The 23,798-nt window shown below is 43.5% G+C and overlaps 1 protein-coding gene across 4 annotated transcripts in view; it reads left to right on the forward strand.

Annotated features, from left to right (window-relative positions):
- The window catches only part of SCARB1 (scavenger receptor class B member 1), a 57,420-nt gene that overhangs the window by 14,148 nt on the left and 19,474 nt on the right, over window positions 1-23,798 (forward strand). For all 4 annotated transcript variants that reach the window (XM_032229154.1, XM_032229157.1, XM_032229155.1 and 1 more), the window contains exons 2-6: window positions 4,755-4,912; window positions 10,580-10,721; window positions 15,234-15,437; window positions 18,522-18,617; window positions 23,535-23,650. In XM_032229154.1, coding sequence (XP_032085045.1) covers window positions 4,755-4,912; window positions 10,580-10,721; window positions 15,234-15,437; window positions 18,522-18,617; window positions 23,535-23,650 — 716 coding nt within the window. The remainder of the gene's footprint in view (window positions 1-4,754; window positions 4,913-10,579; window positions 10,722-15,233; window positions 15,438-18,521; window positions 18,618-23,534; window positions 23,651-23,798) is intronic.

Consider the following 23,798-nt stretch of genomic DNA (forward strand, 5'->3'; position numbering starts at 1 on the left):
CAAGGAGAGAAGCAACCTGGAAATAAGGAGAAATTTCCTGACAGTGAGAACAAGTGGAAAGGATTGCCTTCAGAATGTTGTAGGTGCTCCAACACTGGAGGTTTTAAGAAGAGACCAGACAACCATTTCTCTGAAGTGCTGTAGGGTTCCTTGCCTGGAATGGGGGTTGGACTAGAAGACCTCCAAGATCCCTGTTATTCTGTTAAATTCTGGGGAGGGATGTAGAGAGGAAGTTGAGAAAATGTTCTGGTCTACCTAGTTTAATAAAAAGAAGAACTAAGGGTGACATGATAGCAGTGTTACAATATTTGAGGGGCTGCCACAAAGAAGAGGGAGTCAAATTATTCTCCAAAGCACTTGAGGGCAGGACAAGAAACAATGGGTGGAAACTAATCAAGGAGAGAAGCAATCTAGAACTAAGGAGAAACTTCCTAAAAGTAAGAACAATTAATTAGTGGAACAGTTTGTCACCAGAAATTGTGGGTGCTCCAACACTGGGGGGTTTTAAGAAGAGATTAGACAACCACAAGAGTACCCAACAAAGGCCCAGACAGGAGATGAAAAAGGCAATATTGCATAATATTTTCACCACCTTAGAACCACAAGTTCTAATGAAGAAAAGGTTTGGGAAGCGTCTGACGCCTACAGACTCTGACCTGACCTGTTTTTTAAAAAGAAATTCCTGAATCTGAGAGAGGAGGAGTCGGAAAAAAGCTTTACCAGCAGTCAAAGCAGAATTTACCCATCTTTGCAAAGACAGAAAAACAAACATTTAGCCAAGGATAAACCAAACTCAGATGGCAAAGGATTCTTCCTCACCTAGCTAGTAGGAGTGGTGGGAAGAGAACCTAGAGGAAAGGACTGGGAGAAAGGAAGGGGGGAGGAGAGGAGGGAGGGAGGGAACCAGTTGTTAAATTATTTGAATCCCACTACTGCCTACAAGGTCCCTTCCAACTCTGTTAATCTGTAAACTATCTAAAAGAAAGGGAGGGAGGGAGGGAGGGAGGGAGGGAGGGAGGAAGGAAGGAAGGTTCAAAACAAGGAAGAAAGGGTGGAAAGAAGGAAGGGAGAAAGGAAGGAAGGGGAGAGAGAGAGAAGGAGAGAGAGAGAGAAAGAGAGAGAGAGAGTTCTGTTCTACTCTACTCTCCATCATTTCAGGCTGCAGTGATGATCATAAGCCCAGGACTCTTGCAATGGTTTCTCTTACAGGTAACCCTCAACGAGCACAATTGAGCCCAACCTTTTTGTGGCTAAGCCAGACAGTTGCTAAGGGAGCTTGGCCCCATTTGACGATCTTTCTTGCCACCGTTGTTAAGTGAATCGCCTTGGCTGTCAAAACGGTACAGCAGGGTTGGCTTCCTTGTTGGTTGCAAGGTTGTAAGAGGGGATCCCATGACCCCGTGACCCTGCAACCTGTTGCGTCCAAAAATGTGATTGCGTCACCACAGGGAAGCTGCAATTTAGTGTGTTAAAAAAAGGATCCCAACCCCCTTTTTTTCACTGCCGTTGTAACATGGAATGGTCACTAAATGAATGAACGTAAGTTGAGGACTTCCCATACTTGCTTTGTACCGTGGCTGTTGCAACGCGGTCTGTGACCTCCAAATCGATAAATAAGGGAGTCCGGCATATTTGTTTGCCGATCCCAGTTCCTCTTTCGCTTGAATCAGAGATGATTGAGCTAACTTTCCTGGCCTGTGTCTGTAGCGCTCACGAAACCACAAACCACAAGTCCAGCGTGGCTTATTTTAGCCTCATGTTTGGGGACAAACTCTGCTTTCTGGACAGTTCAGAGCATTCTGTGACCAGCGGCAGATTTCAGGGAAATGTTCAGTCCGTTGGGCAAAGGTAAACATGATGTGTAAATAGGTTGACTCGATGTGTTTCATCCACACAAACAGAGACTTATAGCTGGAGAAATTATAAACATCATGTTGTGGCTTGTCAGCCACCGGCCCCTCCAGCAGCTGAATCAGAGGAGGAAGGAGGAGTCAGGCGTGGGAGTCAGGCTCAGCATCAAGGCAAGAGTTGAAGAAGCTTCTCGGATGGGAAGTGAAACCTCTTCAAAGAAAAACCAAGAAAGTCCAGTTGCCACTTGAAAAAAAAAAGCACCTTTGGGACAACTGGACTTTTGTGTTTGCTTGAAGACATTTCACTTCTCATCTGGGAAGCTTCTTCAACTCTTGCCAAAGAAGACGTTTCCCTTCTTCAAAGAAAAGCTCTTCAAAGAAAAGCTCTTCAAAGAAAAACCAAGGAAGTCCAGTTTCCTCTTGAAAAAAAACAAAACAGCTTTGGGACAACAAGGACCTGGAGGACAGAGAATCTCCATAGACAAAGAAAATGTGGAATTTAAAAAAAACAAAAAACCTTCCAATGTTGATTTGCATACATCTTAAAATGCCATCGGTAAACATCTATGATGTGACTTTGGTGGCTTTTGGCATTGCCCTGCAAGCGAAGTGAATCATTGGGATAATGTGTCATAATTGGCTTCTTCACACAGGTGTGAACCCAGTGAAGGGTGCCTTTTCCCCTAAGTTGTGGTTCGAAACAAAGCATGCCCTTGGGGCAGGGTTTGAAAGGGGTAAACAACCTGTTTCAGCCGAAAAGGAGGAAATCCCTCCAGTGTTAGAAGCCTTAACTAATAATTAAAACACTTAGACAATTTACAATCCCCTTTGGGCTGTGTGAATCACAATTATTTAACAGCCAGAAGCACAAAAACAAAAGGCAGCCAAAATTTGTGCAGCAATGGAGGTCTCCGGTGATAAGCCAGTGACTCTGGAAGTTAATTCTGTTTTTCTCTCTCCAAGATGTCAAGGTGGGTAATTCTTTTTTTTCCCCAGAAGTTTTTATTTTAATTTTTTGTTCTCTATGTACAATTATAGGTATACACTCACATAGTTATTATTCTTTTTTACATTTGTCATTCTTATACTTTTGTCATTCCATTTACAGGGTTATAACATACCATTTGGGTTGCTTTATTTACCATCCCTTCCTCCTGTTTTGACACCACCTTCTTTTTCCCTTTCTTTTCTCCCTCCCTCCCTTCTCTACTTCCTTCCTCTCTCCTTTCCCTTCCTTCTTCCCTTACCTCTCCTCTACTCCTCTCTTCCTCATCCCCTTCCTACCTTCTCTCCTTCTCCCTTCCATCTTCCTCTCCTCACCTCTGTCTTCCTTTCCTCCTCTTCCTCGCCTCTCCTCTCCTCCTCTCCTCCTCTCTTCCTTTCTTTTTCTATTGTTGTAGGTCTTTTCTCCCTCCCTCCCTTCTCTACTTCCTTCCTTCCTTCCTTCCTTCCTCTCTCCTTTCCCTTCCTTCTTCCCTTACCTCTCCCCTACTCTTCTCTTCCCCTTCCTGCCCTCTCTCCTTCTCCCTTCCATCTTCCTCTCCTCACCTCTATCTTCCTTCCCTCCTCTTCCTCTCCTCTCCTCCTCCCTTTCTTTTTTCTATTGTTGTAGGTGTCTCCTCCAGCTCTTAATTTAATGTGGGTAATTCTTGACTTACAGCCATTTCTTTAGCGATCGTTCAAATTTACAACAGCACTGGAAACAAAAATAAAAGTGACTTGCAGCCGGTCCTCACACTTACGACCACACTGAACATTGCCCAAAGTTGGGGTGCTTGGCAATTAGTTACAATGGTTGTAGCATCCCAGGAGTCACCTGATCGCCATTTGTGACCTAACCAGCTGGCTTCCCATCAGTAGTCCATGGGATTCGCTTAATGACACGATTCACTGAACAACCACAGTGCTTTGCTTAACAACCATGGCAAAAAAATAATCAGGTGGTGAAATCAGGCGTGGCTCGCTTAACAAGTGGCCTTGCTTGGAAATTCGGGCTCGGTTTGTCGTCGTAAGTCGAGGACTACCTGAAGTCCGAGGATTAACCAGAGAGCAATGTAGGATGAAGATGAAGGAAAAAACAACAAGAGATACGTCTGTTTTGTTGGAAGAAAAGTCCTTCTGGGTTCAGCTCCAAGTGGAGGAAAAGACACTGGAAACATGGAGACTGCTTGGAAAGATGGTTTAATGGTGGACAGGGCCACATGGCTTGAGCCCTGAACAGAAAAGGGGGGGTCACATGCTTCCAGATGTTGGGTGAAGAAGTAAAAGAGACCGAGATGCTGAAAGTCCCTGGTTTTATGCCCTCTTTGGGCTTTGATCTTGTATTTTGATTGGTTGTCAGGCTCCCATGGGGCCATGCAGGGGCAACTCTCTAGGCTGTGAGTCCATGTTGGGTTGAGCCTTGCTTCCTCCCAGGTGCCCCGTAATGAGATGGGTAAAGAGCTAACCCTATCATGCTTTGATCCCATCACCCTGGAGCTGAAGGGGGAGATCTTTGTTGTGTAGAATAGACTGGCTCAGGCCCATTGACAAAGGTGGGGGCTATTAAGAGTGAGTCTGCTTCCTGCCTAAAAACATATCTCTCCATTTCTGATGCAGGGAAATATAATATTCTGCCTTTTCAATATTTCCCAGGATATTCCATTCTTCTAGGACAGTGTTTCTCAACCTTGGCAACTTGAAGATGTCTGGACTTCAACTCCCAGAATTCTGGGACTTGAAGTCCAGGCATCTTCAAGTTGCCAAGGTTGAGAAACACTGTTCTAGGAGAAGGGTGGGTGCTACTTCTTCCAGTGAAATGGAGTGTAGTGCATTGTGTAAACTTGTGTTTGCTCACTGGCTTGGCTTGGCATCAGCTGGTGAAGATCAGCTGTCAATTCTGACCCGTCTCCATTACAATTGCAGAATACCAGAATCGACCCCAAGAGTGCCATGTTCACCCTGTGGAAAGACCTCCCGGTGCCATTCTACATCTCCTTTTACTTCATGGAGGTGATGAATCCCAAGGACATCCTTCTAGGCGCCAAGCCAGTCGTCAGCCAGCGGGGGCCTTACGTGTACAGGTGCGCACTACTCTCTTGGCTCGGCTCACAGGTGCTTGGGGGAGGGGGGCCTTGGCAGGACTCTGCCTGCCTCAGCCAAATAAATCTTGGTTACAAATTTGGGGCAGGAGGGCAGGCCCAGGAGAAGGAGCTAATGGGGAAGGGAGAGGGAAAGGGAGGGAGGGAGGAAGTGAAGGAAGGAAGGAAATAAATGAGGGGAATAGAGAGAGGGAGGAAGGAAAGGCAAAGAGAAAGAAGAAAAAAAGGAAGTGATGGAGGGTGAGTGGGAGACAGGAAGGGAGGAGGGCAATGAAATGGATGGAAGGAAGGAAGGAAATGGAGGGAGGGAAGGAAGGAAGGGCAAGGAGCAAGAAGAAAGAAAGAAAAGAAAAAAGGATGTGTTGGAGGGTGGGTGGGTGGGTAGATGGGAGACAGGAAGGGAGGGAGGGCAATGAAATGCATGGGAGGAAGGAAATGGAGAGAAGGAAGGAAGGGAGTAGAGAAGGAAGAAAGGGAAAGAAATGGAGTGAGACAGGAAGGAGGGAGGACAATGAAACAGGAAGGAGGGAGAGAGGAAAGGCAAGGAGATGGAAGGAAGGAAGGAAGGAAAAAAGGAAAGGGAGAGAGACAGGAAGGAGGGAGGACAATGAAAGAAAGAGAAAGAATTAATTAATTAATTAATTTAGCCAGTGTTCTTTATGTTACCATTCTTGAATTCTTGAACTGTTTATTGCCTTGGTTGATATCTCATCAGGAAGGCCAATTTGGAATAAATGCTAGATATGTGGTGTGTTTTTTGAGTAACAACAACACAAAGATAAAGAACACACTTCACAGCCAGCTGTAATCCTGTCTTTAGCATGGGCCCCATCTACATAACCAGGGTATAATTTTGACCTCGGGGCAAACCAGGTTAATTGAGGCAAACATGGTCAAATCAACTGGGATAACCAAACTCAGCCCAAGGAGGAAAATTTTCCAGAACTGGAATGTTAATCAAATCATTTCAAAACATTTAGGGATGGTTGCGCATTCAGAGATGCCTTTCTGATTTAATTCTGACTAAATTATAGCTTTTCCTGAAGGTGATTAAGCCGATAAAGGAAGAGCCATATCATTATTATGTGTTATTGGTTCCCATTGTTATTAATGTATTGTCCTTTCTGGGGAGTGTTTCTGGATGGTTATTTTAAGTCTTGTTTTCAGCAGAGTTTTGCTCCTGATGATATGAAATTAGTTTCAATTCCTTCCTTCCTTCCTCCCTCTCTTCTTTCTTTTATATTCTTCCTTCCTCCTCACCTTCCTTCCTTCCTTTCTCCCTCCCTTCTTTCCATCCTTCCTTCCTTCCTTCCTTCCTTCTTTCTTTCTTTCTTTCTTTCTTTCTTTCAGATAGTTTACAGATTAACGGAGTTGGAAGGGACCTTGTAGGCAGTAGTGGGATTCAATAATCTAACAACCGGTTCTCTGCCCTAACAATTTCTTCCAACAACCAGTTTACCAAACTGAATCAGAAACTTAACAACCGGTTCTCCCAAAGTAGTGCAAACTGGCTGAATCCCACCACTGCTTGTAGGTCATCTAGTCCAACCCCCCACCCAAGCAGGAGACCCTACACCATTTTTGACCAATGGCAGTCCAGTCTCATCTTGAAAGTGATGGAGCTTCCACAACTTCTGAAGGCAATTTCAGTCCCATGGGTTGATTGTTCTCATTGTCATGCTGGCCACATGACCACAGAGACATCTTCAGACAGCGCTAGCTCTTCGGCTTTGAAACAGAGATGAGCACCGCCCCCTAGAGTCGGGACCAACTAGCATATGTGTGCAAGGGGAACCTTTAAATAATTGCCCCAAGTAGAAGATGGGGAAAAATTAAGGAAAGTTTCAGAATTATGTCCATTTTTCTCAGCTCTTTGTTTAAGGTTTATAGACTGAATGCAGCCAGTGAGATCAAATGTTAGTTAGATCTAAAGTTTGGTGCACCAGAAGGGGACTTGGTCGAGGGGACCCACCTCACTGCCAGCTCTGAAAAAATGCAGAGGTATTAGTGGAGTGGATTAATATTTTTTTTAAAAAAATGAGACCATAGGAGAAAGAACTGGAATAGAACCAACCTTAAACTACACGCAAAGACAGCAAGAGGAGTGGTTTGCTCACCTGGAGAGAATCCCTTAGGATCCTATGCCATAAAAGGCACATACAAAAAGAGGAGAAGGTCAAAGAACATGAGGCAGACCCAGAAGAAGATGGAAAGACAATATATGAAAGACGCACTACAATAGCATCAAATAGCAAGAAGGAGGAGGAGAGAGAAAGGAAGAAGAAAGGGGAGGAGGAGGGAGGAAGAGATGAGGAGGAAGAAGAAGAGAGAAAGGAGGAAGAGGGAGGAGGAGGAGGAGAAGGAGAAGAAGAGAAGAAGAGGAGGAGGAGGAGAAGAAAGAAGAGGAACAGAGAGAGAGAAAGAAGAGAGAGAAGAGAAAGAGTTTTTTCATCACGTAATTATGGGAATGCTGCAACAATTATTAAGGGTGATATATGGTCGTAAGTCACTTTTTTCAGTGCTGTTGTAACTGGTGACTCTACGTTGAGGACTCTCTATAAAAATCTACTATGCCAGTAAATCCATAGTGTCCATAAAAATATACAGCCAAATAAGTTCCTTGCATAAGTTTTCCGTACAGTTTCTCTCCACCAGAAAGAAGAAGAGGAAGAAGGAGGAGGAAGAAGAAGAAGAGGAAGAGAAAGAAGAAGAGAAAGGAGAAGAGGTGGTGGAGGAGGAAGAGGAAGAAGGTGAAGAGGAAGAGGAGGAGGAAGAAGAAAGGAAAGAGGAGGAGGAAGAAGAAGAGAAAGAAGAAGAAAAGGTGGTGGAGGAGGAGGAAGGGGAAGAGGAAGAGGAGAAGGAGAAAGAAAGAAGGGGAAGAGGAGGAGTAAGAGGAAGAAGTTGAAGAGAAAGAAGAAGAGAAAGAAGAAGTGGTGGAGGAGGAGGAGGAGGAAGAAGAAGAAGAGGAACAGGAGAAGGAAGAAGAAGAGAAAGAAGAAGTGGTGGTGGTGGAGGAGGAAGAAGGTGAAGAGGAAGAGAGGAAGGAAGAAGAAGGAGAGAAAGGAGGAGGAAGAAAAGGAGAAGAAGAGGAAGAAGAGGAAGAGAAAGAAGAAGAGGTGGAGGAGGAGAGGAAGAAGAGGAGAAGGAGGAAGAAGAAAAAGATTATTTATTTATTTATTTATTGGTTATGGATTCATGATAAACCATCCAATTCCAAATGTTTATAAAGTTTAGCAGTTGCTTAACCGACCTCCCATGCGTTGCACAGCAGAGGCCAGCTCCACCGCTTTTACACAACACAGCTGAGGACAGTTGCATCTGGAAGGCCCAATCCGTGCAGCCGGTGGCATTTCTGCCTGCCTTTCATCACCAGCTTCTTGGTGGAGCAAAGTGTGAGATGGTTAGCCTCCCCACGTGGGAGAGATTACGAAAAAGACCCCAGGGTGAAGGCATGTGAGTCACTGTTTTTGTACTCCCTGTTAAGTAAGTATAAATTTAGAAATGAATTATAATCCCCAAATTTATTCCCAGGATTAAAGACTTGAGATAAATGGCTGAGTCATTTTTGAAGCAATTGCCTTCCACCAATGGAAGGAACAATGTCTAAGGCTGAACTGGGACAGGGGTTACCATGCATTTTTATTGTCTTGTTTACTCATGGTGGTTTGGTTGCATTTCTTCACGTGGGTGTAAGGAGTCCTTGGGGCTTTCTGAGTTGCTTGTTTGCTTGCAGCTGTTTCATTAACCAATGAGGCCACATCATCAAGGCAAGGAACAAGTGACAGTAGAAAAGCTGAGCCAATAGAAAGGCTAAAACCAGCAGCCCAGATAAGCAGGGATTAACACTAGACAAAAGTGCAGGTAGAAAATAATTCCCTAATCCAGAAGTGACCAAAGACAAAACCACACTGTCACTAACACTGCCAGGATAATCTTCTGTATATAAACAGGAATGGAACTCCACACTTCTTCCCACCGATGATGTGACCTACTTGGCAAAGGATACACCTGCAAGAGAATCAGAGAGCACCGAGGAATCCAGAATCATCCTCCTCCTCTCTACAAATCCCACTCCATTCTAGTACTGATGATATTATCTACTTGGGTCATGAAACATCTGCAAGAAAACAACCAAGGACCCTACAGTCCTCCTCCTGACAAACCCTCCTATTTTCTGGTACTGATGATGTTGCCTAGGTTGGTAATGAAATATCTGCAAGAAAATCACCAAGCTGAGGGGACTCTATAGTTGTTGTTGTCCTCCTCTTTTTCTTCCTCCTCCTCTTCCTCCTCTTCCTCCTCTTCCTCCTCCTCTCCCTCCTACTTGCAAAATCCCATCCCTTTTAGCACTGATGATGGGTTATGAAACATCTGCAAGAAAACCACCAAGCTCAGAGAGCACCAAGGATGCCACCATTCTCCTCCTCCTCCTCCTCCTCCTCCTCCTCCTCCTCCTCCTCCTCCTCCTCCTCCTCCTCCTCCTCCTCCTCCTCCTCCTCCTCCTCCTCCTCCTCCTCCTCCTCCTCCTCCTCCTCCTCTCCACAAACCCCACTCCATTCCAACACTGATGATATTGCCTAGCTTGGTAATAAAACATCTGCAAGAAAACCCTTGTCTTCAATAGATTGTCTTCTATTGAAACCCTTATAAAAACAAGCCCGTACAATTAGACGTATTTCGAGATTGCTACAAAGGAATCACAAACCAAGGGATTTTCTCAGGCTGCGTAGGTCAGGGCAAGCCACTCACTCGTGCATGGTTGTACCAGTTTTCAGAAAAGACAGAAACAAAGAAAAGGTCTTGGCACCAATCTTACAAGTGGAAACCTCAACTTTTTAAGAGCAGACTGTTTGCAGCTGCTAAATTTGGATGGAAGGCTGAGCCCAGCCTGTCTTTTTCGGTTTGGACCGAGGGAGGATTGCTGGCCTCTTTCCCAAACTGGAGCAACTGTCTGGATCTTCTTTTCAATTTAGCGTCACTCCAACCATCCAAATGTATAACAACCGGGAAACTGTTCGGCCTCAGCTTGTGGTGGGGAACGCGGCCTGGATCCCTTGCAAAATAAAATTGTTGGAAAGCAAGAAGTGCCCTTTGTTTGATTTTAATTGGAGGAGTCTGCGCAACCACGGGCAATCCTGGGCCTCATTTAAACTGGAGCCAAAACAAAATTATTGGTTTACCTGCCATTTAGAAGAACGTCTCTTTCCTGCTTAAATAGGGGGTTTAAATCACACACAAAAAACCCCCGCCCTTCTAACTCCTGATGGCTCAGTGGCTAAGACACTGAGCTTGTCCATCAAAAACGCTAGGGGTTCGGCGGTTCGAATCCCTAGCGCCGCATAAGGGAGTGAGCTCCCGTTACTTGTCCCAGCTTCTGCCAACCTAGCAGTTCGAAAGCACGTAAAAAACGCAAGTAGAAAAATAGGAACCATCTTTGGTGGGAAGGGAAGAGCATTCTGTGCGCTTTTGGCATTTAGTCATGCCGAGCACCTGACCACGGAGACGTCTTCGGACAGCGCTGGCTCTTCGGCTTTGAAATGGAGATGAGCACCGCCCCCTAGAGTCGGGAACGACTAGCACATATGTATGAGGGGAACTTTTACCATTTTAAACCATGATTTGTTTTGTCGTGTTCTGCGTCTTTTGCAGGGAATACAGGCAGAAAAAGAACATTACTTTTCATAGTAACAACACTGTCTCCTTTCTGAGTTATCGCTCCTTCGTCTTCCAACCAGACCGTTCCAACGGATCGGAATCCGATTACATCATGATGCCGAATATCTTGGTTTTGGTAAGTGAGCTTCCAACTCTGGGGATCTTTTTTATTATTATTTTTTATTATGCAATTTTCTTTGTCTATATATACATATAAATGACTGTGTGTGTGTGTGTGTGTGTGTTCTAGCATTACTCTGGAGTGCCTCAAGCAATTTCAACTAAACTTGGTACACAGATGACATACTCTCTAGAAACAAATTCTGTGGGGGTAAGACACTCCTAACACCCCTCAGGGTGTGTGTTTTGTTAAGATACAGCCTGTTGTGCCTTAAAATGGCTTCTACCCTACTTCCTTAAAATGGATTCTACTATACAGCGCTGTGGAGTTGCCATGGTAACGGCTTCACAGTACTCCACAAGGGGGCTCCCTCTGGTAAGGAGGAAAATCCAACATTAGAAATTACGTTGGGTCTGAACATTTTCCCCTATAAATAAATACCTGGACAATGCCGAGATCAGCTATTTATATATATAAAATTTCCATATCCACAATGGCTGTGTTCTGACTCGGTACAATCTCTTTTAAATACAAATAATAAATCTTACACATACAATACTATTATTCTCAAAATCTATTCACCATAATCTTTACATATCCTTATTAAACATTTTCTGTTATTTAATTAAACATCCTCTTTGGCTTTGTCTATAATTAGTTAATAATATCAAGCATTATAAACATCATATAACCATCAAATTTGTAACTATTATCGTCCAGGTCTATTAATTATAATGTTTACTTATTCAATATGCATTATTTAATTACACATTTCTTCATTTTTATTTACTCCTTAATTCTAAATTTCTAACTTCTGCTTCTATTTTCTAACCATTGATAAAATAATTCCCAAGTTAAAAAGTATCCTGTTTTCTCCTTATCCTTAATTTACAATGTTAATCTATCCATTTCAGCACATTCTAGTATTTTCTTTATTACATTTTCCTCTATAGGTATATTTTTCATTTTTCCAATGTTGTGCATACACAATTCTCGCTGCTGTTACCACATGTAAAATTAAATATGTATTTCTTTTATTATATTTCTATGGTAGGATACCCAACAAGAACATCTCTGGTTTTAGGTCTGTTTGTTGTTTTGTCATTTCTTCTAGCCACCGTTCTGACCTAGGCTTCTTGCGAAAGCATCAATCACGCTTAGTCCCCAAACCCCTCTTTTTATTTAAACAGCTGTGAAATATGGTCACTCACAGCCCGTAATGATTGACAAACAGTCTGTGAAGAGTCCAACAGATGTCTGCCACAGTCTTTCAGGGTAATGCTGATAAGCACCCATCTTTATCTCCCTTGAAACGCTGCCAGAGACCTAATTGCCAATTAGTTTTGCAAGGCCAAACGGAGCTTCTCAGAGTTTGAACCGACCAGAATTGCTTCCTTGCAAAGGCTCACGTCCGTTTGCTCCTCTTTTATGCCTTATGGGAGGGGCCAATCATCTCCAGGCCTTACTCACAAGTTGACCTTTTTGTCTTAATTGTTCTTGCCTTCTGGAAGCTCTGCGCATGCACGCAGTGGGAACAGGCTCACACTGTTCTTCTGCCTCACTGATGTCAGACTCCGAAGGCAGCACATAACTATCAGATGGTCCTGACTGCCTCTGTGCGTCTGACGCAGCCTTCCTCAGACTCCAGGACTGGCTCATGTTCCTCCCCAATCTCCTCACTGTCCGACTCTGCTGCCAGCTCTGCAGGATGCCAACGGACCACAAAAGTCAAAATTTTATTTTTAACCAATATTTTTTTGCCATAGGACAAGTCCACCACATATGATAATAAGAACCCGATATTTGTTTACTCTCCAAACATCTGGGAGATATGTTTTGGAACATATTTGCCATTCTTGCTGGTGGCAGATGCCGCCTATGAAACATTTTGTAGAAATTTTCTTTGTAGGCTGTTGACATCGTCAATTTATAGTTTCTATCCCAGCCAATTCTGGGGACCGTCAACCATCTTCACAGAACAGGTGTCATTTCTGGAACTTTTGTGCAAAGGCTCCATATTTTTTACCGATTTTGGTTTTTTCTCCCATTTTGGGCTTCACCTAGCAATATGTTCCCCCCAGAAGGATGTTTGACCTTGCTTTTCATAAAGTCAGATTCTATCCCAGCAACGATGCTAGCTGGGCTTCATTGTATTATTACACTACAAAAAATTATTGCACAGATTGTTGGTTTTGTTTTTCCCTTAGTGTGCACTCAAAGTCTCAGTGGAACAGGGCGATCTGCAAATATTGCAGAGAATTCAGTAAATAAATACTTGCAATCTTCCGCAGGATTGCCGGAAAAGATGAACAGATTCCAGAATTTCCCTCTATGTTTCAGAAACGAAGCACCACAAAGTCACCAAGGAATTGATTCTTTGCTTGCTAATGGCTACAAGATTTTTTCTCGAGAGCCACCACTAACCTTTGCATACTTAGAAATAAATACAGTTTGTTGATGTCAGGATTTACAGGCGCCATTTTCTTTGAAGGCCAAAGGGAAGATATGGAGTTATTTCTGTTAAAGAGAAATGTTATTTACAGTAGTGGCCAAAATTGTGGAAAAAATTGTATTTTTGAGATTTGATGGCTAATAACACCACTTTTTGGGGGGGGAGTTTTAAGATAATCACATTTCACTGCTGGAATGGCCTGGGAATAGCCCAAACCTTAACCCAATTGAAAATCTATGGAGCCAACCCAGTTAAAACCCAGTTAATAGAAGCAATCATTCCATCTTGGTTTTACATTATAACATCTAAAAAACTAAAAGACTTGGTTCACTCCATGGGAAGACATTGTAAGGCTGTAATTCCTGCTAAAGGTTGCCCAACTAAGTATTAACTGACATGGTGATCATTTTTGTATATCTCCTTTTTTCTATGGTGATCATTTTTATATATCTCGTTTCACTTTTCTTCTTTATAACTGCTATTCTAATAGGAAGTCCTTCATAAAAGTTATTGCACTACATTCTTGATTAAATTATCTTTCCATTGATATATAATCTTATGGTACAACTCCCTGCAAAAGTGGTGTTATTAGCTAGTTTTAGAAAATACACTTTTCCCAAAAGGTTTCCACAATTTTGGCCGTTACTGTATACAAGGGGATTTCCATGCCATTTCTGACAGTCCCCAGCTCTGAAACAATTGGAGGTTGATAAGTGTCAGAAATGGTGTAGAGTCTCCTGCTGGGGTGGGGGAGAGGGTTGGACTAGATGACCTCCAAGGTCCCTTCCAATCCTGTTATTCTATATTCAGTGGAACGACTTGCCTTCGGAAGTTGTGGGAGCTTCATCACTGGAGGCTTTCAAGAAGAGACTGGACTGCCATCTGTCAGAAATGGTGTAGGGTCTCCTGCTTGGACTAGATGACCTACAAGGTCCCTTCCAACTCTGTTCATTTGTAAGGTCATCCTCGACTTACAACAGTTCATTTAGTGCCCATTCAAAGTTACAGCGGCACCGGAAAAAGTTATGATGACTGTTTTTCACGCTTAACTTGCAGCATCCCCATGGTCAAAAGTCTTAGGAATTGACACATAATGATAAGTCCTTGTTTTGCTTAAATGTGGTTTTAGTGACATACTTCTAAGGGCGTAGGCCTAAACAAAACCAGATGGATATCTCCTTCTCGATGGAACAAAAACTGGATAGCAATTAGGAAAGGCACCTCCACATTTATAGAATATGAGAATAATAGAATGACAGAGTTGGAAGGGACTTCGGAGGTCTTCTAGTCCAACCCCCTGCTGAAGCAGGAAACTCTACACCATTTCAGACAAACAGCTGTCCAATCTCTTCTTGAAGACCTCCAGAGATGGAGCACCCAAAACTCCTAGTGGCAAGCCGTTCCCTTGATTAAATTAAGCCAACTAATTAATAGCAATAGCACTTAGAAATAGCAGACTTATATGCCACTTCATAGTGCTTTACAGCCCTCTCTAAGCGGTTTAAAGAGTCTTGCCCCCAACAATCTGGGTCCTCATTTTACCCACCTTGGAAGGATGGAAGGTGTGTCAGCCTTGAACTGGTTAGAATCAAACTGCTGGCAGTGGGTAAATTTGCCTGCAATACTGCATTCTGACCATTGTGGGACAGAAGGAAGGAAGGAAGGAAGGAAGGAAGGAAGGAAGGAAGGAAGGAAGGAAGGAAGGAAGGAAGGAAGGAAGGAAGGAAAAAGGAAAAAGGAAAAAGGAAAAAGGAAAAAGGAAAAAGGAAAAAGGAAGGGCGATACCAATAGCACTTATATACCACTTCACAGTGCTTTACAGCCCTCTCTAAGCGGTTTCCAGAATCAGCCTTTTGCACCCAACAATCTGGGTCCTCATTTTACCCACTTCGGAAGGATGGAAGGCTGAGTCAACCTTGAGCCAGTGAGGATTGAACTCCTGGCAGTTGGCAGAATTAATCTGCAGTGCTGCATCCTAACTGCGGCGCCACCACGACCAGTTTTTAAAACTATTCTTTCTGTTTGTTCTGATTCTTCTTTTACTCTGTTGATTTTTATTTTTATTTTCCTTCAAGGGAGCAGCCATCATCTTGGAAAACATGCCCTTTGCCATGAGGGTAGCCTTCAGCAGCGCCCTGGCCCTCTTCCATCAAAATGCCTTCATGAACCGGACAGTTGGAGATATCATTTGGGGGTACAATGAGCCCTTCACCCAGTTCCTGAGCAGCCTAGGGGTCAGCGTAGGTCCAGGCAATGAAAAATTCGGCTTGTTTTCCGACGTAAGTCAGAACCTTGGGGTTGGGGTCTGGGTCCACACCTGAACATTGGGGTTGAAATGGGCAGATATCTCCAAGAACAGAGACTTCCTACAAGGAAACTACAGCTATCATATTTGTTGGAGGGAAAAATCAGAAACTGCCTTCTCAGTTATTTTTTTAACCAAGTTGAAAGAAGTATAGGGCAGTGGTGAAATTCAATTATTTTACTACCGGTTCTGTGGGTGTGGCTTGGTGGGTGTGGCTTGGTGGGCATGGCAGGGGAAGGATACTGTAAAATCTCCATTCCCACCCCACTCTAGGGGAAGGATGGTGTAAAATCTCCATTCCCTCCCCACTCCAGGGGAAGGATACTGCAAAATCGCCATTCCCCCCTATTCCAGGGGCCAGCCAGAGATGGCATTTGCCAATTCTTCCAACTCCAAAAAATTTCCGCTACCGGTTCTCTGAACTACTCAAAATTTCCACTGTCAGAACCTGTCAGAACCTGCTGGATTTTACCCCTGGTATAGGGAGTCCTTGATTTACAACAGTTCATTTAGTGACCGAAGTTCCAGCGGGATAGAAAAAAAGGGATTTACAGTATATCACAGAAGGTATTATACCCCCTCACATTTTTGTTGCCAGCAGTTTAGACATTAATGGCTGTGTGCTGCATTATTTTGAGGGGACAGCACATTTGCAGTGTTATACAAGCTGTATCCTCACTACTTTACATTATAGTCCAGTGTCATTTCTTCAGTGTTGTCACATGAAAAGATATACTTAAATATTCACAAAAAGTGAGGGGGGTACTCCCTTCTGTGATATAATTGTATGGCCGTTTTTCACACTTAATGACTGTTGCAGGCTCCCCGTGGTTATTTGATCAAAATTCAGACGCTTTATAACGGTCACAATGTCCCCGAGTCACATGATCCCCTTTTCTGACAAGGCAGGTCAATGGGGGAAGACAGATTTACTTAACAACCGTGTGACTCACTTAACAACTGCAGGAATTCAGTGAACAATTGGCCAGTAGTCATAAAATGGGGCAAAACCTTCACTTTACAGCTGTCTTGCTTAGCAATGGAGATGCTAGGCTCAACTGTGGTTGTAAATTGAGGATTTTTGAGTTCCCCTGATGAGTTCCCCCTACTTCATTACGGTCGCTTTCCAAATTAACATACTGGAGGTGTTGCATTGGTGCAAACTGTTTGGGGAATCCTGCCACGATTTCAATCTTAAATCTTGGAATGTTGGCCAAATGCAGAACCCAGTTTTTCTCCCAGCCAGCCAGCATAACTAGTGGTCAGGAAGGATGCCGGTTCCTCCCTGAATGTAGACACCCACAACTAATCAGAGATCAAGAAAGCTGAACGTTAACAGCCCACTCCTAGAAACTTAACAATGGTGGGAAAATATGTGGAGGAAAAATTTACACTAAACTATAATTAAAAAGAAAACCAAATCTTATCAAGTGAATCCCTACAGTTGTTGTAGCTGTGCAATAAAGTAGAGGTTGTTCGGGAAACAAAAATAAGGAATTGATGAGTAAATTTAGTTGCACATATTGAAAACTGCTTTTTAAGGAAGAAAGGTCAACAAGTTAAAAACAACAACAATTACAAAACCAGAAAATGATTAAAAAACAGAAATACAAAATAGACTGTAGCAAATAAATAATAGGAAATGGATGCAAAATGACGCAAATGTAATGAAGGTTGTTATACATAGAATATGTAAAATGTTATATATAGAATGAAGAAAAAAGATGTATGAAATAATATAAATGCACATATATATAAAGTTATAGTTATACAAGATTTATATGTACAGATAAAAGAATCACAACAGATATGTAAAAGAAATGTAATGTGTTGCAAAGATGTGAAGTTTGCATAAACAAGATTTTAAAAAAATGAAAACTGCTTTTTAAAAAATAGTCCTATTATTTCAATTTTTGTAGCCAACGAAGAAAGACGCGGTGGCTCAGTGGCTAAGACGCTGAGCTTGTCGATCAGAAAGGTCGGCAGTAAGGCGGTTCGAATCCCTAGTGTCGCGTAACAGAGTGAGCTCCCGTTACTTGTCCCAGCTTCTGCCAACCTAGCAGTTTGAAAGCACGTTAAAAAATGCAAGTAGAAAAATAGGAACCACCTTTGGTGGGAAGCGAACAGCGTTCCGTGCGTCTTCGCCGTTTAGTCATGCCGGCCACATGACCACAGAGACGTCTTCAGACAGCGCTGGCTCTTTGGCTTTGAAACGGAGATGAGCACTGCCCCCTAGAGTCAGGAACGACTAGCACATATGTGCGAGGGGAACCTTTACCTTTACAGTTGTTAAGTTAGTAACACGGTTACTTTTGATTTTGCTTGTCAGAATGTCACAAAAGGTGATCACGCACCCCCAGGACACTACAGTCACTATACTCCTAAGCGTGAAAAATATCCTAAGTCACTTTTATCAGTGCTGTTGTAACTTGGAATGGTCACTAAACAAACTGTTGTGAGTCGAAGACTAAATCTGCATAGGTAATTTACCTCTCTGCCCTGGCTCTCTGTTAAAACGGTAGCCTTTGTTTTCCTGTATTCCTTTTTTCTTAAAAATGAGTCAACAGGGAGTTTAATTTATTGTTAGGTAAAGGTAAAGGTTCCTCGCACATATGTGCTAGTCCAGTGTTTCTCAACCTTGGCAATTTGAAAATGTCCGGACTTCAACTCCCAGAATGCCCCAGCCAGAATGCTCCAGACATCTTCAAGTTGCCAAGGTTGAGAAACACTGTGCTAGTCGTTCCTGACTCTAGGGGATGGTGCTCATCTTTGTTTCAAAGCCGAAGAGCCAGCGCTGTCCAAAGACGTCTCCGTAGTCATGTGGCTGGCATGCCTAAACACCGAAGGCGCACGGAACGCTGTTCCCTTCTCACCAAAGGTGGTTCCTATTTTTCTACTTGCATTTTTTACATGCTTTCGAACTGCTAGGTTGGCAGAAGCTGGGGAAAGTACCGGGAGCTCACTCTGTTAGGCGGCACTAGGGATTCGAAACACCCAACTGCCAGTTTATTGTTAAAAGTATGTAAATCACCTAACTGGTTCTTCTTTTCCATTGCAGTTAAACAATTCAAACTCTGGTCTCTTCACGGTGTTCACAGGCATGGATGATATTAACAAAACTCACATGGTGGATTCTTGGAATGGATTAAAAGAGGTAAAGACAAAATAAATATTTTTTTTAAGAAAGGAAAGCTGAAAAACCATAATGAAATAATGCCCATAAGTGCTGCATAATTAAATGAGAACCCATCAGTCAGAAATGGTGTAGGGTCTCCTGCTTGGATTGGGGGGAGGGGGGTTGGACTAGATTACCTCCAAGGTCCCTTCCAACTCTGTTTATCTGTAAGGTCGTCCTTGACTTACAACAGTTCATTTAGTGGCCATTCGAAGCTAGAGCGGCACTGGAAAAAGTGACTGATGACCGTTTTTCACACAACTGACCATTGGAGCATCCCCATGGTCAAAATTCGGACAGTTGGCAACTGATCCCTCTTTGTGACTGTAGCAGTGTCCTGGAGTCACGCAATCACATATTAGGACAGTGTTTCTCAACCTTGGCGACTTGAAGTCCTGTGGACTTCAACTTCCAGAATTCCCCAGCCAGCTTGAGAAACACTGTTTCAGGACCATCTGACAAGCCAGTTCAATAGGGAAGCCATATTCACTCAACAACCCTATTGCTAACTTAACAAACTGCAGTGATTCCCATAACAACAGTGACAAGAAAGGTCGTAAAATGGGGGCAAAAGTCACTGAACAAATGTGTCACTTAGCAGTAGACATTTTGGCCTAAATTGTGGTTGTAACTTGAGGACTATCTGTATTTCCCCGATATTTTCATACAGGCTTTGGAGCAGGGAAGAAATTCATTTTTTTTTACTACCGGTTTTGTGGGCGTGGCTTGCTGGGTGTGGCAGGGGAAGGATACTGCGAAATCTCCATTCCATCCCCACTCCAGGGGAAAGATACTATAGAATCTCCATTCCCTCCCCACTCCAGGGGAAAGATACTATAAAATCTCCATTCCCTCCCCACTCCAGGGGAAAGATACTATAAAATCTCCATTCCCTCCCCACTCCAGGGGAAGGATACTATAAAATCTCCATTCCCTCCCCACTCCAGGGGAAAGATACTATAAAATCTCCATTCCCTCCCCACTCCAGGGGAAAGATACTATAAAATCTCCATTCCCTCCCCACTCCAGGGGAAAGATACTATAAAATCTCCATTCCCTCCCCACTCCAGGGGAAAGATACTATAGAATCTCCATTCCCTCCCCACTCCAGGGGAAGGATACTATAAAATCTCCATTCCCTCCCCACTCCAGGGGAAAGATACTATAAAATCTCCATTCCCTCCCCACTCCAGGGGAAAGATACTATAAAATCTCCATTCCCTCCCCACTCCAGGGGAAAGATACTATAGAATCTCCATTCCCTCCCCACTCCAGGGGAAAGATACTATAAAATCTCCATTCCCTCCCCACTCCAGGGGAAAGATACTATAAAATCTCCATTCCCTCCCCACTCCAGGGGAAGGATACTATAAAATCTCCATTCCCTCCCCACTCCAGGGGAAAGATACTATAAAATCTCCATTCCCTCCCCACTCCTGGGGAAGGATACTATAAAATCTCCATTCCCTCCCCACTCCAGGGGAAAGATACTATAAAATCTCCATTCCCTCCCCACTCCAGGGGAAAGATACTATAAAATCTCCATTCCCTCCCCACTCCTGGGGAAGGATACTATAAAATCTCCATTCCCTCCCCACTCCTGGGGAAGGATACTATAAAATCTCCATTCCCTCCCCACTCCAGGGGAAAGATACTATAAAATCTCCATTCCCTCCCCACTCCAGGGGAAAGATACTATAGAATCTCCATTCCCTCCCCACTCCAGGGGAAAGATACTATAAAATCTCCATTCCCTCCCCACTCCAGGGGAAAGATACTATAAAATCTCCATTCCCTCCCCACTCCAGGGGAAAGATACTATAAAATCTCCATTCCCTCCCCACTCCAGGGGAAAGATACTGTAGAATCTCCATTCCCTCCCCACTCCAGGGGAAAGATACTGTAGAATCTCCATTCCCTCCCCACTCCAGGGGAAAGATACTATAAAATCTCCATTCCCTCCCCACTCCAGGGGAAAGATACTATAAAATCTCCATTCCCTCCCCACTCCAGGGGAAGGATGGTGCAAAAGCTCCATTCCCTCCCCACTCCAGGGGAAAGATACTGTAAAATCCACATTCCCTCCCCACTCTGGGTCCAGCCAGAAGTGGCATTTGCCAGTTCTCCCAACTACTCAAAATTTCTGCTACCGGTTTTCCAGAACCTGTCAGAATCTGCTGGATTTTCCCCATGCTTTGGGATGTACATTCCAGAGACTGCCTTGTGCTCCTTGCTTCATGACACTTCTTTTTCCCAGCTAAGCTATGCTATGCTGAGAGATAAGGAACCCCATTTCCATTTTTTGCTTGTTTTGCTAACAGAGATATCTGATATCAGGGTGTTTTCCTCTAACTGTGTCAGGATTAATTAATATCTGGAGCAGGAATTTTACAAAGAGGTGAATCATTCACAGCATGCCTTTTGCAAAAATCAGGTGCATTCTCTTCTAACGATTGAAACAACATCTCCACCATCAGACAATGAAATGCTCACTCCTGGCAACTCAATATCACTGGACTACAACTCCCATCATCCTGATTTTAAGCTTTCTTTTTTTTGACCTGAATAACACATAGATTATATAGTCCAACTAACCCTCAAAGGCTCAGGCCACCTTGAATGGGCAGCCATAGAAATCTGATAAATAAATAAACTATTTTTGCATCCGTTTCAGCAGCAGACCAAGAATTGTCTTTTATAAAGGAATCCAATCTTCTGTTCCCATAAACTTGAATTTGGAGGCACATCAGAGAGGTCCTCAAAAATTTTGTTTTCATAATTTTTTCTGGGTAGATTGTTCTTTTTTGGGAGGGGGGTTTACAACGTATTTTATTCAAAATCTGGCTGCTATGGAGAACTTTCTGCTGGAGATCTTCTCCTTCCTAACAGCTCACCATCTTCCTTCCTTCCTTCCTTCCTTCCTTCTTTTCATTTTGTTTCTTTTGTTCTGTCTTTCTGTCTCTGTCTTTTTCTTTCTGTCTCGTTGTTTCTTCCTTCCTTTCTTTCCTCTTTCCTTCCTTTCTTTCGTTCTGTTTCTTTCTTTTATTCTGTCTTTCTTCTGTGTCTCTTTCTTTTCTTTCTTTATTTCCTTCTTTCTTCCTTCCTAGGTAGAGGGAGGGAGGGAGGGAGGAAGAGAGAGAGAGAGAGAGAGAGGTGAGAAGATGGATGAACCTTTTTTTAGACTGTTGTTCTTATCTTCAAACTTGGTAACTTTAAGACTTGTGGGCTTTAGCTCCCAGAATTCCCCAGCCAGCATGGAATTCTGGGAGTTGAAGTCCAGAAGTTTTCAAAAAAGGGGAAAAAATAGATCCAGGAAACTACAGACCTATCAGCCTGACCTCAATACCAGGAAAGATTCTGGAAAAGATAATCAAGCAACGAATTAGCGAACACCTAGAAGCAAACAAAGTAATAGCCAAAAGGCAACATGGGTTTGTCAAAAACAGATCATGCCAGACTTATCTTATTGCATTCTTTGATAATGTGACAAAATTAGTGGACCAGAGGAATGCCATCGATATAGTTTACTTGGACTCCAGTAAGGCATTTGATAAGGTAGACCATAACCTACTACTAGATAAAGTAGAAGAATGTGGGTTAGACAGCATCACCGCCAGATGGATTCGTAATTGGCTGACCAACTGCATCTACATGGAGGGAAGTATACAGTGGAGTACCCCAAGGCTCTGTTTTAGGCCCAGTACTCTTCAACATCTTCATCAATGATTTGGATGAGGGAATAAATGGGGAACTCATCAAATTTAAAACGACCCTCTGAGCAAACCGGCAGTGACTTCCGCTTTGTTTGGAGGGTTATTTGACTGTTCCGGAGGCTTCAGAGACGCCTCCAGAAGGTCCCTGAAGCCTCCGGAGGGTGTCCAGGGAGGGCGGGAGAGGCTGTTTTTGCCCTCCCCAGGCTCCTATAAAACCTCTGGAACCTGGGGAGGGCAAAAAAAGCATGCAAAAAATGGGGGGGTTGCACCTGTAGTGCGTGCATGCGCACTGGGGGTCGCACATTGCATTATGGGTGCCGCCCGCCTGCACACGACTCCCCTGCGCTCCCCCCACTTATGGCACACAAGCCAAAAAAGGTTCGCCATCACAGGTATAGGTGGTACCTGACTCAATAGTAGTAACTGTGATAGGGACCTTGGAGTCCTAGGGGACAACCATTTAAATAGGAGCCAGGAGTGTGCAGCAGCTGCCAAAAAAACCCAACACAGTTCTAGGCGGCATAAACAGAGGGATAGAATCAAGATTACATGAAGTGTTGATACCACTTTATAATGCCTTGGTAAGGCCACAGCTGAAATATTAAGTTTTGGGCGCCCGATGTAGAAAAGATGTGGAGACTCTAGAAAGAGTGCAGAGAAGAGTAACAAAGATGATTCGGGGACTGGAGGCTAAGACATATGAAGAATGGTTGCAGGAACTAGGTATGTCTAGTGTAATAGAAAGAAGGACTAGGGGAGACATGATAGCAGTGTTCCAATATCTCAGGGATTGCCACAAAGAAGAGGGAGTCAAACTATTTTCCAAGGCACCTGAGGGCAGGACAAGAAGCAATGGGTGGACACTAATCAAGAAGAGAAGCAACTTAGAACTGAGGAGAAATTTCCTGACAGAACAATTAATCAGTGGAACAGCTTGCCTCCAGAGGTTGTGAATGCCCCAACACTGGAAGTCTTTAAGAAGATGTTGGATAGCCATTTGTCGGAAATGGTATAGGGTTTCCTGCCTTGGCAGGGGGTTGGACTAGAAGACCTCCAAGGTCCCTTCCAACTCTGCTATTGTATTGTAAAGTTCCCAAGTTTGGAGATTCCCTGCTTTAGAGGAAGGCATGGGTTCTCATATCAACCTGGTTTCTGGATATTAAAGTTCCTTCTCTCTTGACAGGTATCCTATTGGCATTCTGAAGAATGTAACATGATCAATGGAACCCCCGGAGAACTTTGGCCACCATTCATGACCCCATCTTCACCAGTGGAACTCTATTCTCCAGATGCCTGCAGGTGAGTTTCTTGCAAATTCTTGTCTCTACAAGACCTTATCCTATACTAGAATTCTGCCCAACCTTTCAAATATATCTTCAGTGCAATGAGCAAATGGCCAAATATCCAACTCTCATCTCCTGCCATCACTCAAATAAATTTTCTTGGG

This window comes from Thamnophis elegans, chromosome 13 (genome assembly GCF_009769535.1).
Source record: "Thamnophis elegans isolate rThaEle1 chromosome 13, rThaEle1.pri, whole genome shotgun sequence".
Taxonomy (NCBI): domain Eukaryota; kingdom Metazoa; phylum Chordata; class Lepidosauria; order Squamata; family Colubridae; genus Thamnophis; species Thamnophis elegans.